General features: G+C 36.0%; 1 protein-coding gene across 2 annotated transcripts in view; it reads right to left on the reverse strand.

The window, feature by feature from the left end:
* Positions 1-20,851, reverse strand: part of PSME4 (proteasome activator subunit 4) — a gene marked incomplete at its 5' end in the record, with an annotated part of 89,977 nt that overhangs the window by 51,719 nt on the left and 17,407 nt on the right. For both annotated transcript variants that reach the window (XM_079792521.1, XM_079792520.1), the window contains 8 exons: positions 950-1,215; positions 1,794-1,886; positions 2,953-3,075; positions 4,254-4,328; positions 5,095-5,158; positions 6,387-6,536; positions 8,332-8,376; positions 20,387-20,503. In XM_079792521.1, the coding sequence (XP_079648647.1) occupies positions 950-1,215; positions 1,794-1,886; positions 2,953-3,075; positions 4,254-4,328; positions 5,095-5,158; positions 6,387-6,536; positions 8,332-8,376; positions 20,387-20,503 (933 nt within the window). The remainder of the gene's footprint in view (positions 1-949; positions 1,216-1,793; positions 1,887-2,952; positions 3,076-4,253; positions 4,329-5,094; positions 5,159-6,386; positions 6,537-8,331; positions 8,377-20,386; positions 20,504-20,851) is intronic.

Here is a 20,851-nt window from a genome sequence, read left to right on the forward strand (position 1 = left end):
CAAATAAAGGTATATGTTTCCCCAATCTCCTGCCATCTTTCCACCTTTCTCCATGCAAATTCCAGTGAAAAGGAACATAAACTGGTAGATTCTGCATTATTTCAACCATCTTAATCCACTTCCACACTCCAATAGAATTGTATCTAATCTAATGGTCAATGTTTATTAGAATTCAGGAATAACAAACTACTCTGCTCTTCCCACTAAGAACCTAGGATAAATCTGAGTTTTATGGAACTCAATCAGTTAGATCCTGTTGGGACCTAAAAACTGATCTTCTTCCACGTTTGACAAAGGTATTTAGAGAGAAATCACAAAGCTCAAGTTCAGGCAGCAGAGGAATTAACAGAAAGCTGAAGTAACCCACTCTCAATACAACTCAGAGTAGCTCTGTCTTGGCAAGCACATCAGGTCTACACTGTGACAGTGATTCAGCTAATGGAGAACTATTTTGTTACTAGTTCAACACAAGAAACAAAATTAATGCAATAAGGTCTACCCTGTGGAAACAACACACCTAAGATTATACAATATAGGAAAACAATAAAGACAATGCAATTTTTTCTGTGTCACTGGTTTTAATAACAGAAATCCAAAACCACTTTTACTGCCATATTCTCAATACATTGTGACCCTCGCATTCTGATGAAAAAAATAGCCAGAGCTCAATTTATAAGCACTTGAATAACTAAAATGTGCAAATAATATAAAATACTTATTTTATCCATGTCGTGTCAATTGCATTTTCTCTCAAATAAGCCTTTATGAAGTCATAAATCATTAGGTTAAAATGCCTTGCTTCTCCTCCAGGAACAGATGTAAGCACACGATAGCAATACAGACCCCACAGAAAAGCAAAGCAAACAGAACAGAAGAGGAGAGGGAAGAGATAATCAGAATAACTGTAGCCACTGCTGAGGCTTCAACAAGCATGTAAAGCTACACTTACCTTTCAAGTACCGGGGGTATTACTAACTCAGGTCTCATGAGTGCAAGGTTCTGCAGAGCCTGGGCTGCTTCTAAACTACCAGTTTTGCTAAACATAGCCAAGAGGACAGGTTGAATAATGCATTGTACAAAGTCTGTAACATCTTGATCAGTGAGCTTGTGGCTATCAGGCACAGGAGTTAACCAAGAAGGCTTCTTGTATCTTTCACGATGCAATCTTCGAACAACACTGTTTGGCAACCGCTGAAGTAGTTTCATTAACTTGTTCTGGGGACACAGAAGCAAAAAGTCCACGGTAGGTTCCATCTCACAGATAGACATTCATAGTTCCTCTGTACCCTCACTAAGTAAAGATTTTTAAGATAACAGCTCTAATACTTTTATTACAAAGACCTGCATAGTATATCTAGACAGAATAGAATACTCTAGCCAATTAAAATATTGATAATGATCAATACAAATATATTTCAAATTTCTGCTTTAACTTCCAGCACCACGTTAACCTTCCATTTTAACAGAAAACTTAAAAAACAAAACAAAACAAAACACACAAAGTGACAAACAAATAAAACTGAAAAGATCATTCCATGCTTTGGTGGCATTTTTGTTACTATTTTGCTGCCAGAATGTAGCATTTTGTCACTAGTTATCACACCAGTATTACCTTAGTTTACTTAGATATGTTCTATGAACTTAGTAACTTAATTTGAATGTAATCATTTACATATAACCAAAGATGATATGAAGGACAGAAAACACAGTACAGGTTACCTAACATGTAATAGTTACATGTGGCCATATCTCAAAAAATTCCAAAACCTAGAGTGAAGAATGAACATACTCACCAGCCAGCGCCCATTATTTGAAGGATGGTAAAAAGATGTGATGCTGTTAAACAAACCAGTCAAGTGCTTTTGCACTAGTTTACTTGGTCCACCCTGTTCAGATATAAGAGTAAAAAGAACAGTAATCCCATTATACTCTGGTTTATATTCATCCTGATGACAAAAATCAATTCTACCTCTGAATGGGAGTGAAAAAACATTCCCCAATGAACTTCATACATATTGATTCAAAACATTTTATTAAAAATAAGGGCAACTTACTGAAAAAAATTTAAAAATTGAAAAGATATTCTTTTTCAATTTAGGATAACAGTATCGTTTACTCTTGTGCAATCAAATAGCTTCTATCATGAAGATTATCATCGTAGAATAATCAAGAGTGGTAAAATCAAGCATAAAAACATTCCTTAAATGATTTAAGAAGTGAATTTCTCATTGCAGGAAATGAAGATGTAAGATTTACATAAATGCATTAAAATATTTTATTACTTCTAAATGTAAATGTTCAAATGATTAAACCTGTTATATGTGATCACATTTTGACTCAAAAAATTTCTTAATCTATTGTCAAAACAAACAAAGCAAACAACAACATAAGTTAGAGGAAAAAAGGTAAAAAGCTAGTATTCATCTTATCAAGTTGAACGGCCTTGGGGATAAAGGCCTGAAACCTCCTATCTGCCTCAAGGTGATCTTCTTTCAAGAAAAACCACAGACCTAAGGTAGAATGTCAGTTACATTAGGAGCCTGTCTCCCTACTGAAATGAAATCCACGTTCCTGTTCCCCCCTCTAGAATGGACAACCACTAAGAAACCATAATTCCACAGCAAAATACCAACAAAAGTTTAAAAATTCTAACAATTATATCCACGTGCCTGTGACCTCAATTTGACTTTGAGAAAGTCCTTTTATCTATGAGTCTGGTTCCTGGCCTGTAAAACTGACATTCTGAATTTCTCAAAACTCTAAACTCAGATTCTATTTTTAGGGCCCATTGGTTACAGACATTAATAAATGGTACATTATGAATACATTCTGGGTCTGAAAATATCCAAGAATCAAGTGACCAATTAAACCACTGTATAGACATATGTGATTATATATATATATCACAAAATTTGGATGAACTACATAAAACAAATATAATGTATTACAAACCATCATAGCAGTGATCCATATTACAGCATGTCCTATATCATAAGCATTTGTTAAAAATCTTGGGACTAACACTTGACTACTTCCCACTGGGAGGTTCAAGCTTCTCAAAATTCTTGTAAATATCTTTAAGAAAAAGAGAATTAAAAATAAATATGTAGTTACTATATAATTTCCCTTAAATAACTTAAATGTTGTATATTAGTGATATTGGATGTGGTCTCATTTGAAGCAAATTACATACTGCTTAGTATTCTGCTTTATTCTTTAAAAATTATAGAAAATATCTACAACTTTTAAAAATGACACTCTGAGGTCATAGACATGTGGATATAATACAGTTATATCCATGTACCCAAAAAAACAGACAAAGGAGAGATAGTAAAACATAAAAAGGCAAACCGTAGATACCTGAAGTTAAACATGCTATGTTTTGAGTCCTTTCTCTCTCTCTAAATGCACAAAAATTATTTTCCTATGCTCTAATTCCATGCCAAGGATGCACAAAATGGAAATATCTTCTGGCGGATTCCAAACTCTTTAATTCTTAACACTGACTTGATATCCGCCCCCTCCCCAAGAATTTGCATTTTAATCTGTCATTTAGTAATTACATTCTAATATAATTAAATCTATGTTTTAAATCTGTTATTATTAACAGATAGGGGGCCCAAAGGTAGGGAAAAATTACTTCTCCTCCTTAGTTTCTACTGACCAGCAACAGAGGAAGACAGCACAAGCAAAGACATACAGAGCATTTGCCTTCTGCTGGTCCCCAGCTCTGCACTACTCTCACTATGTGCTTCAGAATCACCTGGATGTCCCATTCCAGCCCTCCTGAAGTGCCACAAGTGATTCTGCTGCAGGTGAAACAATACAGAGGATGCAATGTTAAGAACAATGCACCTAGAGAAACTCTAGTTTTTAATCGAGGGAAATATATAGGTAATGTGATTTAAAAAGTGGAGAACACTAGAAGAGCAATCAAATATAATACACGAAATTTGTTGCAAAGTATGAATGTATGACACCCTGAATAATACACTTAGTGTTTTCTATTTTATTCATTTCAAAACTTATAGTTCATTTCCTACATACGTAAGACAAAAAATCACATATTTTTGATATCTTGATATGACCCAATTACTTTTTGAAAATAAAGGATCTACCCTGTAAATTGTGTTTTTATTAATGTTCTAAAATATATTGTGAAGTTAAGAATCAACATATAAAATATACTTCTTAATGACATAAAAGTGCTATCAATGCTATTGTATGTTTTATGTTCAAATGTTCTTAATTACCTTTGGTACATATGGATCCCAATCTATGTACCCTATATTATCTGTAGCCAATCGTGCAAAGAGATTTACTAGTTGCTGAAAGTAAACAAAAAAAGAAAATTAAGTAAATACATTTGTTGTTGTTTTTAAGTGGCACAGTCAAACTCCTCATTCATTTGTTCTTTTCAGCAATCAGTATTAGCATAACTTGATTTAATATATATTCTATAACTCAGTTTTTTAAAATTTCAAAATTTAAGTTCTGATTCCTGTCACCCATTTAAAATGAATAGCAGCCTGACCGGTGTGTCTCAGTAGTTGAGCATGGACCTATGAACCGGGGGTCACAGTTCGGTTCCCCGTCAGGGCACATGCTGGGTTGTGGGCTCCATCCCCAGTAGGTAGTTGATCAATGATTCTCTCATCATTGATGTTTCTACCTCTCTCTACCCCCCCCCCTCTCTCTCTCTCTGTTTGGAATTAATAAAAATATATTTTAAAAATAACAATAAAAAAATAAAACAAATAGGAAAACATAGCATTATGCACAATGCAAACAAAAAAAAGAAACTTTAATCCAGTAAACATCTACTATGTGCCCAGCACCATGCTAGTGAGGATACAAAAGGAAACAAGCAGGGTCTTACAGTTTCATGCATTTCCCATTACACTTGCATACTTCACTATATTAATAAAATCAAACAAAGAAATGTCTACTGCTGTTAAAATACAGCAAATAAAATTTTAAAAACTGATTACAACACTGCTAATAGCCAATTCTAGGGAACTGAAGTTACTTATCAAATTATTTCATATACCATTTCCAAACTAAAAAGTATAGGAGAAAAAATGGGATACTCACCCCCTCCCACTGTGGGAGATTTTGCACTGAAACCCAAAGGCCAATTAATTCATCAAACCAAAGTCTGAAGGAAAAAAAAATATTGTTATGAATAGCAAGTGACTTATAGAAAATGGTTCAAAGCCATTTTCTTAGTATTTGTATTTTTTAATCTATTATTCTTACTAAAAACTACACAACCTAGAAAAAAATAATACTGAAAGTTATAAACTTAATGTCACAAAGGACCATTTTTGTCTGAATATTATACTTCCAATGTATTTATTCTAAAAAGAATAATCTCATAATACTTCTACTTCGTTGTCAAGTAATTACTGTCCACCCTATCTAGCACTATTTACAAGTTTCTCCTTCCTCTTCCCACCTTCCTCATTAAATGTTTTCTTAATACTACCTGTTCTTATAACTCTCCCTTACTTTCTTGTCTTTAAGAACCCAATTAGTAATTATGTCATTACCTAGCACTATAATAAATGTGCCACAAAAGAAACTAGCCACAAAGTGTTAAGTGCAATTAAATTACAGTGGGGAAAATGATCTCAAATTGAAGAAATAGAGGAGAATATAGGGGCAAGAAAATGTTAGAATATTGTTAAACAAATCTTTAAAAATGCCCAAGATACTAAAAGTTTTTAGAATTCTTATTAAATTAAATTTTCAGATATACACAAAATTTCTGACTTAAAAGAAATAAAAATTTCACTACAGAAAACGGGAGAGGGGGAGGGAAACTAAGTATGAACCCATAACACAGTGGTAATTACTATTATTCTTCCAGTCTTTTTTTTCATACCTTTTCTTTGTTCTTAAAAGTATAGTCTAAATTTTTTTTTCATTCTAAAAAGTTCCTAAAAATCGTGCAAAGTCTACAAAAAGAAGAGATTATATATATATATATATATATATATATATATATATATATATATATATATAAAACAAAAAACGGAGAGAAACTACATGTGATAAGGGTTAAAACCTAGTTTTAGGAAAACATTTTTCCTTCCTCAAAACTCTATGCAATTTAACATTTCTATCACTGCCTCTTGATATTTCCATTCCTTTCTTAATGTAATACTCTTTCTCTCTTAAAGCCCTCATCCTATTTGGCTTGACATACAAGCATTATTCTCTACTTATAATCTCATATTTAAATGATTTAGCTTTCACATACTTCAAGTATAATAAACATAATGGTTGAGTTAGGTAATTTTTCTTATTATTGCTTTACTAGTTTGCCTCTATCTGTATTTCCTGCTATTTTCTAGAATTTCTCATGATATGTAAATACTTACTTAAAACCTTTATGATGCAATTCTGGAGGAAGGGAGGTAGGAAGAAATAGTTCAAAATAAGTGATGGCCTTTTGCATTGTTACATCAAAAGGGCACATTAAAGGCCGCCATTCTTCTAGCATCTCAGCTGTCGAATCTGCTGGAAAATATCTAATAAAAAGGAAGGTTTTCATGTATCTGATCATTGGCTAAAAACTCTCTAACATAAATACATGATTGACAAAATTAGGAGGAGGAGCATGTTAGCTTATAAGAAACACATTAAGGTAAATTTTCTTCTTGTCTAGGGGACTTAGAAAAATGCTACAAAAGTTGAAAAAACTCAGATAAAATACAAAGTCACTCAAATCACCTACAAATTTAAACATGTTTGTATATTTTCTTCCTGTGTACTATGTAATAGCAATAGAAAAAAATTTTGTCTATATAAAAAAATGAATAACAGTGAACTAAAGTGAGAAAGAGAATATCAATTGCTCAGCACATGTGGCCAAACCATTTATCCACACTGACCACAAAGTCCTCCTATAGAGAAGAGAGGACTGGACTAGATGATCTGGTGCTACAGGGTCTAACGTTGTACAATTCTATTAAATGGACAGGGGCATCCTTGGGATAGAGATTTAAAAATCAAAATCGGAAGTGTGTGTGTGTACCCACACACATACACAAAATGAGGGTAAAGGGATGAAGAAGACCCAGATATAATTTTCCAAATACCTATTAAGGGGGTTAGAAGAACAAAAAGCATATGAGAAGTTCTGATTTGGGTATGGCCAAAAGTTAAAAAAAAAAACCCTTTCAAATTAGATTTACACATCGTATTATTAAATCCTATTACATTTTATATACTTGGGTTAATCAGAATCACACTTCATTCCTTGATGTGAAAATAAAATTACATTCTCATACTATTTCTGTTGAACTTATTACACATTTATATGGTTGGGCATTGTTAAACAGGTTAGAATTAAAAGAAAAATGCAGAAAATATTCTGCCTTCAAAGATTTCATACATCAATTCACCTTCCTAATTTTTCAGAGTCAACTATTTATTAGCCTGGTGATCCAAAATAAAAGCTTGGGTGCTCTATGAATTACCCAACAACCTAAAAACCAGTAAATACCCCAGCGATGATTAAGTTTCCAGTGAGGAAACACATAGGCCAAGAGAGTAATTGCCTAGTACAAAATGACATTGCTCATTGGTGGCTTATGACTCAAGTTACAACTTAAGCCTCTTAAAAGGGAGACATTTTTTATCCTGAGTATACAATTGCCCAAGACTGAGTATAGTAGATAAGCAATCTGATTTGTGAAATAACTTTAACTCATATTACAGCATACAATAAACACAGGGATTTCCATTCAAAAGAGTTCCCCGTATCCATAGTAGGATAAGTAGTCTCAGAACAATGTGATAAACAAGAGTCAGAAAATATTTTTAAGTCCAAAGAACTGGACAAATATTAATTAATACTAAATTCTATACATATTTATATTTAAATAGGAGAATATGGAAGCTAAAGGCAAATATTCTACTGAAAGAGAACACACTAGAAAAAATGTATGAACCATACCTTGTTACACTCAATTTTAATGCAATTACCCTACAATGCCCATTTTGAAAAAGTTTTTTTTATCTAAGTAACAATAACCTAGGATAACCTTTAAAACAAATGTGATTATATGTAAATTATGGCATTCTTATTTTATAGTTGGTGACTGATACACCATTTAAAATTTTCTAAATTTATAAACTAAATCTGAAAATTTCAGTTCAAGAGTTGGAAATGACATGTTGACTGTCATCACAAGGTCAGTGACTATCATCACAAGGTCAGAAACTATTTATACCTTTAATTTCCTCTTCAAAGCAAATTAAAGACAGGGAAAGGCCCACAGAAACAACATGAGGCTTTATATAAATTGAGGAGCTACTTACGGTCGGCAGCTTTTCACGAGTGTTTTGAGAACATTTTCTACAGAACTGGGGGGGAAAGCCATTTGATAAATTAGTTCAGTGTATTTTAAGAACACATCTAATTCAATTAATTAAAAAAAGACTCTCTAGATATGCTCAGAAACTTAGATATTATCTGTGTACATGCAATTGCTAATCCTCCTCTTTCATATAGACAGAAGTGTAAGGATTAACTACCCACACTCCATAATCTACTCTTTCCTTTGCCCTCCTTTGCTCATCCTCTGCTATAAACTAAAGGGAAGAAAAGTAGGAAAAGGACAAATCATATTCAATCATTACAAAGTAGGCAGCAATGACCAAACTTCTCAACACATCAAGGAATATGCTCAGTGGCTTAAAACTTCAGAGAGTAATTTTAAATTTTTATTCAAGTGCTTTTATATCAAAATGGCAGACAAAATTTGGTGTGCTCCTATCAGCAACTGCCAAAACTCTTTTCTCTAACCAACTGATGAGAGTTCTATAACACTCCAGGGCACTTTATTGGTTGAGTAACATTAAAAGCAGCAACTTATTTTCCAACTTGTAGGTGGTTCAAGTGAATATGGAAAACAAATATTTGTATATTAATTTATAATGAACATTTCTGTGTTAATAGTTTAAACACACATGAAGAGAATGAAATTTTTAAAATATTAACTGGACCACAGTCAAAAAAGGTCAAATGCAAATAAAGCAAAGGGGCATTAGGTAATTTTGAAGTGGAATTTTAAATTAAATGTGTGACTACTTATAGTATGATTTGCACAAATAAAAATAGAGCAAGTCCCCAAATCTCAAGGAAAAAGTTACTGGGGGAAGGGTAACTTTCAGGCAGTACTTCCAACCTGACACTTTCCCAATAAGCTTCTTGAAATTCTTAAATCCAGAAGTCTACCCAATTTCTCTGAAAGCTTAAGAACTAATCTGCAAAGAAATTTCAAGGACTAATATAAACCAAACTCTGTAACAAGTAATCAATGTATCATATAACTAAGAGAGAAAACTAATTTCATTACTTGAAGCAATATAAATCCTCTTTAGTTTAAAACTACTCAGAAAACAATTAACCGAAGAGGAAACCAGACTACTACTCATAACCCGAAAATAAAAATATGACCATATGGCTAGTGAGCAATCATGGAGTATTTCCTCTTATTATCAGAGAGATTCTACCTTCCCTCATAAAAAAAGCTAAGCAAGCTCTGTTGGATGTGGCTCAGTTGGTTGGAGCATCAGCCCCATACACCAAAAGTTTGAGGCTTCAATCCCTGGCCCTGGTCAGGGTGCATATACAGGAGGCAACTGATCAATGTTTTTCTCTCACATCAATGTCTCTCTCTCCCCCTTCTCTGATAAGTAAATAAAGAGATAAATAAATAAATCTCCCTAAAGACCAAGGCTATGATTTTTTTTTTCTTCTGGGCACTGCCAAAAGACTTATAACAAGGCTATGTGTTCATCTATATTTATACTTGATTTATTTACTTACTTACAATGCTCAATAAACATTTTCTATCAGGGAAATAAAGAGCACAGATCTTTGGATCTTTTACTTTGGACTGACGAATCACATTTAGAAACAAATTAATAAGCAAGGTTTAAAGAGCCATCTTGTTCCAAAATAAATATCAGATAAACTTATACACATTTAAAAAAAGAAAATTCTAAAAGGGTAAACTTTCTGCCCAATGATATAAGCAGAAGATCTATAATTTCTACAGTTTCTGAAGTTTGTGTTCATAATAACTTTTGATTTATTTTATTGTTTCTGTGGCAACTCATTTGAGAGTGTAACACAGAAAACCTGCTATTTTTACTGGTAACTTTTATATACTACAAACAAACTTTCATGTAATGGGGGAAATAATTTTAGAAAGCAAGTCATAAAAAGCTGCATAGCTAGCTATGTTTTGTCCAGTTCCCTTCACTCTTCAGAATAGGAGGTTAATTATAATACATGGTAGCTCTCAATTCACTAAGAGGAATAGGGTATGTGGGAATGTGATTTAGTTCATCTAAATAAAGTAAATTTCAACCCCTCCTAATATATAAGACTGTGCCGTTGGACTTATGCTCTTTATCCAGAAAAGGGTACAATCTCTCTAACCTGTGATATCTGTATAGTGACCTTTTGTGATTCTTGTAATCTCTCAAGATGAAGGAAACAATGCTTCTGTTTAAAAATAAAATAAAAGGTTAAGGCTAGATGCTACTAGACTATGTTTTACTAATTTTTAGAGGGAGTGAATTATCACTACAAACTTTTCCAATTGCTGGAAATTTACAATACTAAAGTGATAACAAATCAAAACACTCTCTTTTTAAATCAGAAGGGATCTACATATAGATGGACTAAGTTTTGAATGGGTTTCTCATACCCTATTTCCTCTTATAAAGGCACTAGAGGCCAGTGCACAAAATTCATGCATGGGGTGGGGGGTGTCCCTCAGCCCAGCCTGCACCCTCTCCAATCTGGGACCCCTCGAGGGATGTCCGACTGCCCATTTAGGCCCGATCCCACCGTTTAGGACATCCCTCTCACAATCCAGGACTGCTGGCTCCCAACTGCTCGCCTACCTGCCTTCCTGATTGCCCCTAACTGCTTCTGCCTGCCAGCCTGATCACCCTCTAACCACTCCCATGCCAGCCTGATTGATGTCTAACTGCTCCCCTGCCAGCCTGTTTGCCCCCAACTGCCCTCCCTTGCAGGCCTGGTGCCTCCCAACTGCTCTCCCCTGCTTGCCTGATCACCCACAATTGCCCTCCCTTGCAGGCCTGGTCCCTCCCAACTGCCCCCCTCTGCTGGCCATCTTGTGTCCACATGGGGGCAGGATCTTTGACCACATGGGGGCAGCCATCTAGTGTGTTGGAGTGATGGTCAATCTGCATATTACTCTTTTATTGGATAGGATAGAGGCCTGGTGCATGGGTGGAGGCCAGCTGGTTTGCCCTGAAGGGTGTCCCGGATCAGGGTGGGGGTTCCCTTGGGGCGTGAGGCGGCCTGGGCGAGGGGCCTGTGGTGGTTTGCAGGCCAGCCTCGCCCCCTGGCAACCCAAGCGGAGGCCCTGGTATCTGGAATTTATTTGTCTTTTGCAATTGAAACTTTGTAGCCTGGAGTGAAGGCCTGAGCCGGCCAGGGCTGCAGAAGCTTGGCTTCCTCCATCGCCCGGGGCAACCCTAGCCTCCTGCTCTTCCAGCTCAGTGGCTGCTGCTATTTCTGTTGGAATTTATTTACCTTCTATAATTGAAACTTTGTACCCTTGAGTGGAGGCCTGGGCCCACCAGGGTGTGTGGAAAGCTTGGCTTCCTCCATTGCCAGGGAAACCCAAGCCTCCCTCCTGCTCTCTGTGGCTGCAGAGAGCAGGAGGTTAATTTGGTTGGGGTTAATTTGAATACTCGCTCTGATTGGCTGGTGGGCGTGGCTGGTGGGCGTAGCAGAGTGATGGTTAATTTGCATATTACCCTTTTATTAGATAGTATGTTAAGTTGAAAAGAAAGCCCTAATATATCATGTAGTGTGGTTCACAGCTTGGCTTAGAGTCAGACACATCTGAATTTGAATACCAGTTCTGCTATGTACTAGTGTAGTATTATAGCCTCAGTTTTTCCTATAAGAGCAACAATACCTACCTCTCATAAGGCTATTGTAAAAATTAAATGATGTAACATAAAGAAAGCAGCTATCTGGCCCAGAATTAATCACAATAAATGATAACAATAATTATTTCATAGACAGCCAAAATAATTTATATTTTCAATTTCCTTAAGAATTAATTTTTGGCCCAGCTGGTATGGCTCAGCAGTTGAGCATCAACCCAGGAGCCAAGAGGTTACTGGTTTGATTCCCGGTCAGGGCATATGCCCGGGGTTTCAGGCAGGAGGCAGCCAATCAATGGTTCTCTTTCATCATTGATGTTCTCTCTCTCTCTCTCTCTCTCTCCCTCTCCCTTCCTCTCTAAAATAAATAAAAACTTATTTAAAAAATAATAATTTTTGTGCTCATTTTGTTTTTATATATATCCTCCTGCCTCTGGGTAGCTATTAATTTATGATTTAGGAAATCATATCAAAACAGGAAATTCCTTCCCCAGAGGTCACCCTACTTATTAGGGCAGAAAGTAAATTGTTGTCCCAGTTCTTCAGCTCTTGTCCCAGATTCAACAAATGAGTGTGTCAATTTTCCTCTCTGGGCTGCAATTACCTTATGACGACATTCTTTATGATCCCTATGATGACATCAATAAAGCAAATATGAGATACTAAGGCCTGGTGCATGGATTCGTGCATTAGTGGGGTCACTCAGCCTGGCCTATGGGGATTGGGCCGAAACCGGCTCTCCGACATTCCCTGAGGGGTCCTGGATTGCGAGAGGGCAGTTCTCGGGTGATGTGCCCCGGAATCAGGCTCCCTCCTCTTCTGGTTCAAGGTGTGTCACCCAAGAACCACAGCAGCCAAGTCACCAAAGCTTGGCAGTTCCTGCATCTGCCCCCTGGTGGTCAGTGCGCATCACAGCTTGGCCGGTCGGCCGGTCGAATGGTCACTTAGGCTTTTAAATATATAGATAGATGGAGCAGGGAGGCCCAAGGAAAACCAGAAGATTTGGTCTCCAGCTAATGTAATTACTAAGAGAGTGCACTTCTACAAACCTAAATATTTCTCTTCCTATCTCCTCCCTTACCTAACTATTGGGACAATATTCACTTTGAATCCAAAGAAATGTACAGCAAATGATATGTTCAAGATGAGGGTGAGGTGGAATGCCCATAGCTGGAAGTATTTTCAGAGTCACTTGACAATTCTTGAACTAAAATTTAACTTTAGAATAGTCATATTTGGTTTTCAACTAAAAACAAGGGAAACTATAATCTTGGTATATTCTATATACCTCTCTGCCTTAAGTTACTTATAATTTAATGGTAATTGCTTATACAGTATTTTTTTCTTAAGAATGTACTTAACATTTAATTTACAATAACTCAATTTTACCTGCTTTCTCTAAATCTAAATAAGTCCACCATCAATCAGTCAACACTTTCCATCTCATATCTAATCTTTTAAGATCTAATAGCCCAACGGGTATGGATCAGTGGTTGAGCATTGACCTATGAATCATGAGGTCACAGTTCAATTCCCGGTCAGGGCAAATGCGGCCTTGATCCACAGTAGGGGGCATGCAGGAGGTAGCAGATTGATGATTCTCTCTCATTATTGATGTTCTCTCTCTCTCTCTCCATCTCCCAAATTAATAAAAAAAATTAAATTTAAAAAATCTAATATTGCTTAGTAAATCAGCAAGTAGTCATTTTTCACAGCCACTTCACAGAAATTGGGGTCAAGATAATTTTACCATAACAAATGTATATAAATAAAGTGTAACATCATCATCAATGATGTAGCATTGACATTGATTTTCCATTATAATCACTTTTTTTTTTTTTTAAAGTATGCCTCTATGCCAAGTGTTAAGAAATTGGCCCTGGCCGGTATGACACCAGAGCACCAAAAAGTTGCTGGTTCTGTTCCGGGTCAGGACAAATGCCTGGGTTGCGAGCTCCATCCCCGGTAGGGAGCATGCAGGAAGCAGCTGATCAATGTCTCACTCTCACATCGATGTTTCTCTCTCTCTTTAAAAATCAATTAAAAAAAAAATCTTAAAAAGCAAACCAACACCTAGCTAAAAAAGAAAAGTTTTCCTAATCCTGACCACTGTGTAAAAAAGAGCATGCAAAACTGCTGTGACATGCCCTAACCGGTTTGGCTCAGTGAATAGACCGCTGGCCTGTGGACTGAAGGGTCCCAGGTTCGATTCAGGTCAAGGGCATGTACCTTGGTTGCAAGCACATCCCCAGTAGGGAGTGTGCAGGAGGCAGCTGATCAATGTTTCTAACTCTCTATCACTCTCCCTTCCTCTAATTGCTTTCCAAGAAGAGATCACTGCAGCAAAGACAACTTTTCTTTTTTTTTTTAAAGTTGATTTTAGAGAGAGAGAGGAGAGGACTGAGGAGAGAGAAAAACATTAATTTGTGCCACATATTTATGCATTCATTGGTTGACTCTTGTATGTCTCCTGACCGGGGACTGAATCCACAACCTTGGCATATTGGGACGCTGCTCTAACCAACTGTACTACCCAGCCAGGGCCACAAAGACAACTTTTAGAAGAAACACGATCATAGTCATTAATAAAAATCAGCCACTTAGTCGCTAATTTCCAAATAAAGTTAAAGTAGAAGTTTTTTAAAAGCACGTAAAATGATCCTCAAATACGGTGTTAAAAATCATTTTGCTACTGTTATGAATCGTAATGTAAATATCTGTTTTCCGATGGTCTTAGGCTCTACAGCAGCGGTTCTCAACCTGTGGGTCGCAACCCAAAGGTTGAGAACCGCTAGCAGGGTTGCCTAAGACCATCGGAAAACACAGATATTTACGATTCATAACAGTAGCAAAATTACAGTTATGAAGTAGCAACGAAAATAATTTTATGGTTGGGGGTCACCACAACATGAGGAACTGTATTAAAGGGTCGCGGCATTAGGAAGGTTAAGAACCACTGCCTTAGAACAATATACCTAAAAGAAAAATAGATATACTTAAAAAATATTTTTAAAAAGTAAAAAAATGAGTTATACAGGCCCAAACTACTCATGATACAAATATGCAAATCCTTTTAACACCAAACAACTCTGAAAACCTGTAGTGATAAGACTAAACAAATTTACATACATAATCCAAATATGAATTGCCCATGCCCATTTTGTAAAAGCTAATCTATGCATAATCACCCTCACATTCTGTTAGTAGCAATACCCTTCCTTAGTGTGTGCTGCCTACATTTGTAACTCGCAATATGCTACTCCAATTAAGCATATGGAACTTTGTTTTGTGAAATAAAACCATGCCAATTAAGATTCAAATGCTTCTTTTATGAAGTAAACAAGAACCAATTCTTATGTTGCAAGTATAAGTTCACAACTACCTAGCTCTTTTCCAATGTTGATCTTTCTATGTGTGTGTGTGTGTGTGTGTGTGTGTGTGTGTATATATATTTTAAACCTACATTATTTCTCCAGTAGAAAGTACCAACAGATAAGAATGAAAAGGGTCTTTGTCCCTGAAGCAAAAGACAGAAAGACAGAATGAGGAAGGAAGATAAGGGAAAAGAAGAAGGGAAAGGAGAAATTTAATAATCCTTGCTCTAAACAATAAAACTCGTTTGAAAGCAGTGGTTTCAATGATAAACACATTAAGGCACATGAGTTTAAGACTTGAAAGACAAACAGTTAACAAATGAAGCAACCTTTCACTTTTGATTATAAAAACAGTATTCTAAAATTAGTAAGAACACATCTAAGATGAAAATACTCAAAATACCAATTTCAAAAATATGCCGTATTAAAGGGCTCTTTAAGAAATTTTCTGTAATAGTGTTTGTAAACTCTTAATTTTAAATACATCTTACATAGAAAAATACATTTTTAAATGTTTTAAATGATTCTCCCTTAGAAATTCAGCAGACAGCCGAAACCGGTTTGGCTCAGTGGATAGAGCGTCGGTCTGCGGACTGAAAGGTCCCAGGTTCGATTCCAGTCAAGGGCATGTACATTGGTTGCGGGCACATCCCCGGTAGGGGGTGTGCAGGAGGCAGCTGGTCGATGTTTCTCTCTCATCGATGTTTCTAGCTCTCTATCCCTCTACCTTCCTCTCTGTAGAAAATCAATAAAATAAATTTAAAAAAAAGAAAAGAAATTCAGTAGACAGAGGAACAGAAAGCAAAAGTACTATCCTATAACTTCTCCACTGTTCTCTAACCTTTCTGCTTAAAGAAACAGGTTCCTCTGATTTTAAAATCAAGGCTAAGTGTGGCCCTAGCTGGGCATCTCAGTTGGTTAGACTGGAGCATTGTCCTGATATACCAAGGCTACGGGTTGGATCCCCGGTCAGGGCACATACAACAATCAACCACCCAGTATTCTTTCTGACCCCTTCAAATTGGAACACATTACCATTTTAAAAAGGGGATGCAGCAATAGAGCTCCATTTCACAATGTGTGCGGTTTAGTGGAGGTTCACAGCCTTGTGTATGAGTAGTCCAAGCCACTGGACCAGTATGTCTCATTCATCTGCCTACAGCATCAATTTTAGTCAAGAGACATATAGGGAAGGATTTTTATTTTACCTAATAAACCCAACACAGGAAAAAAACACATAATGATTTGGATACTAGAAGACCAGTGCCTTAGAGATTTAAAAACAGGAAAAGAGAAAGCAAAGAGTGCTGGACCAGTGATAAGAAAAGAGGAGGGACTGATTAATGAAGCAGAAAACTTTTGATTGTCTGGATAGAAGATAAGAGGTGGCAAACCCAGGCCCTTTAACTATATTAAGGGAGCATTTGGGAAATGCATAGGGCATTTTTAATTATCACGATTATTGGGGCAGAACCCAAGTATATTAGATATCCTGCAATTCATGGAATAGCCAGACACAACAAAAAATTGGTGCAAGACCTTCAAATGTCCTACCTAAAAGTTCACTGCTTTAAACATTTAGTATTTTTTGCACAGTTTTAATGAAGACTGGTTCTTCTGGGAATACAACCAATGTAAACTGAACAAGGCTGTACTACTTTGTTTTGTTGAAATTTTTATAAGGGGTTATTCATTATTCATAACAAAAGGAAGGGAGGGAGGGAGGGAGGGAGGGAGGGAGGGAGGGAGGGAGGGAGGGAGGGAGGGAGGGAGGGAAGAAGGAAGGAAGGAAGGAAGGAAGGAAGGGTCACACCACTGTGGCAATTCCAATTGCAACACCTGATTTGTCAATACCATTGTGTAGCTGTTGCATACAAATATGTAACTAAGACTGTTTTAACAGTCTTAGAATAAAGTATCATTACATTGGCTGTTTTAACAGTCTTAGAATACTAAGTATCATTACCTTGGCAATTAGACACACAAAACACAAGGATGTAGAATTTCATTGATAACTTTTTGTTAAAATGCTGTAAATTATTGTAAACCTTTTTCATATGGCACAAAGGGCACTTTATCTTGTAAAAATTATATATTGACATTATTTATTCATTTTGGCATTGCTTGTTAGTTTTCAATCTTACTCTGATATTAGCCCCAGAAGTCTACTGCACAAATTCTCTCTGCCTTCACATATTAATGTTTCTTTTACCAATTCATCCTTTGCCTCTAATTCCTCACATGTAGAAATGGTTAAAAACAATGTCTCCTGATACAAAATAACTTCACCAACATCATTACATGGAAAATTATGACACTATGTTACAAATAAGGCCAGCATATCTGTGAGAATAGGAACTTGCTTTTTTCTCAGTTCAGTAGCCTGAAATGAAAGTTATTTCCCTTTCTCTACCATCATACTTAATTAAATCTTATGTTATTCTTTATCCTGGCACTAGCTTTTATTTTAATGTCCACTCATAATGCTATTCTTTCAAGTTCTTGCACTTCTTATACAGAATACTATATGTTCTAAGCTTTTTTCTTTCAAATCCAAACTCATCATAAGTAGATGCACAATCTGAATATAATAGTGTGTCTTTTAGTGTAATAATCTGCATGTTTCAAACATATAGGGTGGGGCAAAAGTAGGTTTACAGTTTTGGGTATATGAAACACAGAGCATATTCTTGTATTATTATTATTGTATTATTTTCCATACAAACAACTATAAACCTACTTTTGCCCCATCCTGTATTGTTTCATAATAAATGACTTTCCTATTATTTCTCTTCTATGATGAAGATATTTATATTTATGTCACTGAGTGTAGATAATGAGCATAGATAGGTTATACTACTTTCAAATTTCATTTAAAATAGTTAACTACAAAATAGAAAAGGGAATGCTGAGTCTGTTAGAGTTAAGAATCACTGCTTTAAACAAACAACAATTTCATCAGAGACAAAATGTTTCTTTAAGACACCAAGAATAGGCATGGTAAAACTTTTAAGAAAGCGGTTTCCACAGGGGCAAGGATGATGTGAAGCTTCAGGGAAAGGCATGGTAATAAGCACAGTATCAAGAATCAGGGAGGAACTATAAGCACTGACTGACACTTAGTGATAAGCTCTAACAACACTTCCAGGAAAACAGCCACACAGGACCTAAAAGGAAGTGGCTGCCTTTGCAAAGGTACAACTGCCAGGGCAAAAAGTGTGGAACTTGGTTATGAAGAAGCAGGAAATGACTTATTGAAGAAGAAGAAATTGTCTTAATTTACCAAAGACTTTCAGAGTCAGCCAAAAAGAATCAGCCAGGAAATTCTCAGAAAGAGAGCTAATTTTGAACACAGTTTAAAGGTCCCTGAAATCTATGAAATGGTGATTCTAGTACAAACTTCAATGGGCTCGTATTTTAAATACACCCAATCCAGTCTATGGCATGCTCCTTCAAACAAAAACTCATAAGGAATCTTTACAACACAGCTTTTATGTTAAACTTTGGGTTTTCATATAATTTATACAAACATTTGAATATTGCACCATTTAGTTTCATGATGAATTTACTAGTTTTATGATTGAAAAATGGGTTTCCTTGTTTTAATACATGAAATCTTCAGGAAATAAATGACTTCTGACCACTCTATTTGTGATCTCTCCAAAATCCAATTAGGGCCTAAGTTCAGGATCAACTATAGTCATTTTCTTTTTTACTCTTTCCATTTAAATCATTTCACTACTTACTTACCTATTACCCAAAAAGCTCTTAAAATCTGCCATCTGCCATGATTTTCAAAAAATTCTACAAAAATGACTGCTCACTTAAGTGAAGCCTGAGGATTAATCATAGATTAAATGAACTGAACTGGGGAGGCTACAAGAAGTAATAAGATAATGTCAACATGTGTAGGATTGAGAGTGAAACCACAGAAATCGATCATTAAAGAAGACTGATCATTAAAGAGTCATTAAAGAATTTATAAAAGCGAAAAAGGAAAATAACTAAAAGAGCAGTTAATTCAAAATAAAAACAAAACATACCAAAATTAGAGATCTGGAAGAGTCATGATGCATGTACAAGAAGCCTAATCAGCCAGAGATTTATAATCTCAGTATGCCTAAACACTAGTAGAAAATAACATGAACTAGGAACTGTACATTGAATAGTGTGTGCTCTCAGAAAAGTCAAACACTTGCCGAAACTGGTTTGGCTCAGTGGATAGAGCGTCGGCCTGTGGACTGAAGGGTCCCGGGTTCGATTCCGGTCAAGGGCATGTACCTTGGTTGCGGGCACATCCCCACTGGGGGGTGTGCAGGAGGCAGCTGATCGATGTTTCTCTCTCATTGATGTTTCTAACTCTCTCTCCCTCTCCCTTCCTCTCTGTAAAAAATCAATAAAATATTAAAAAAAAAGAAAAAGAAAAGTCAAACACTAAAATTGATGCTTCTTCAACTGGGTGTGTGTGCCCCCTGGAATAGGCAAAGCTCCTCTTCTTAAGGCATTCATTTTACTTAAAGAATTGCCGAAACCGGTTTGGCTCAGTGGATAGAGCATCGACCTGAGGACTGAAAGGTCCCAGGTTCGATTCCGGTCAAGGTCACGTACTTTGGTTGCGGGCACATCCCCGGTAGGGGGTGTGCAGGAGGCAGCTGATCGATGTTTCTGGCTCTCTATCCCTCTCCCTTCCTTTCTGTAAAAAATCAATAAAATATATTTTTTTAAAAAAGAATTAAAATACATGTGGATGTTTTGTGAAGAATGCCAAATATGGATTACTTTTAATGACAAGATAATAGATTTCAAACAAAACCTCTTGCTTTCTTTGGCCATTATGGTGATGTTAGTTGTTACAAATATTTTGGTGGAAAATTCTTAAGTACAGCTTCAGATATAGTTTAAAGAGGGCAAAAATTAATTTAGGAGTTAAGTTACATAGAATTGAGTATATTAAAATGTACATGTGCTAGCTTATCTCAACCCAGTATTTCTCAACTTAGATCAAATCCCTAAAAGCCCTCCAGTGCTCCCAAAGAAGTTCTTTAAATGGAAATACTTACTTAGGAAACCAATTTAATCCCAGGTGCTCTGTCTTGGAATATAATATTCTTTCCACCATGTCATAAAGTGGTCTCCAAGGTAGCTCCAAATCATCTCTTGAAAGAAGTTCCTTTTTCCTAATTAGGAAAGGTAAACACATACATATGAATGTGTGCAAAGGTATGTATATATTACACATACTACTCAGGGAGGACAATTGTTAAATGCTGCTGTCATCACAGTGGGTTTTGCTTTTCCTCATCCACAGCAATCCGATGGCAGAATATAATATAGTAGGTAGTAGGAAGAGCAATGCACTAGATTCTTGCTACTGCTTAAACCTCAAAGAGCAATTGGTAAAAGAGGGCATTTACATTTGTGCTACCATCATTATAGATGAATTTCCTATTTTCCTACACTAACTGTCTTCACTTAAAGTTTCCAGCATTGTGATTGGTGCCCTGGGATAAGCAGAAGAATAAATG

This window comes from Cnephaeus nilssonii (assembly GCF_951640355.1).
Source record: "Cnephaeus nilssonii genome assembly, chromosome: 15".
In the NCBI taxonomy this organism is placed as follows: Eukaryota; Metazoa; Chordata; class Mammalia; order Chiroptera; family Vespertilionidae; genus Cnephaeus; species Cnephaeus nilssonii.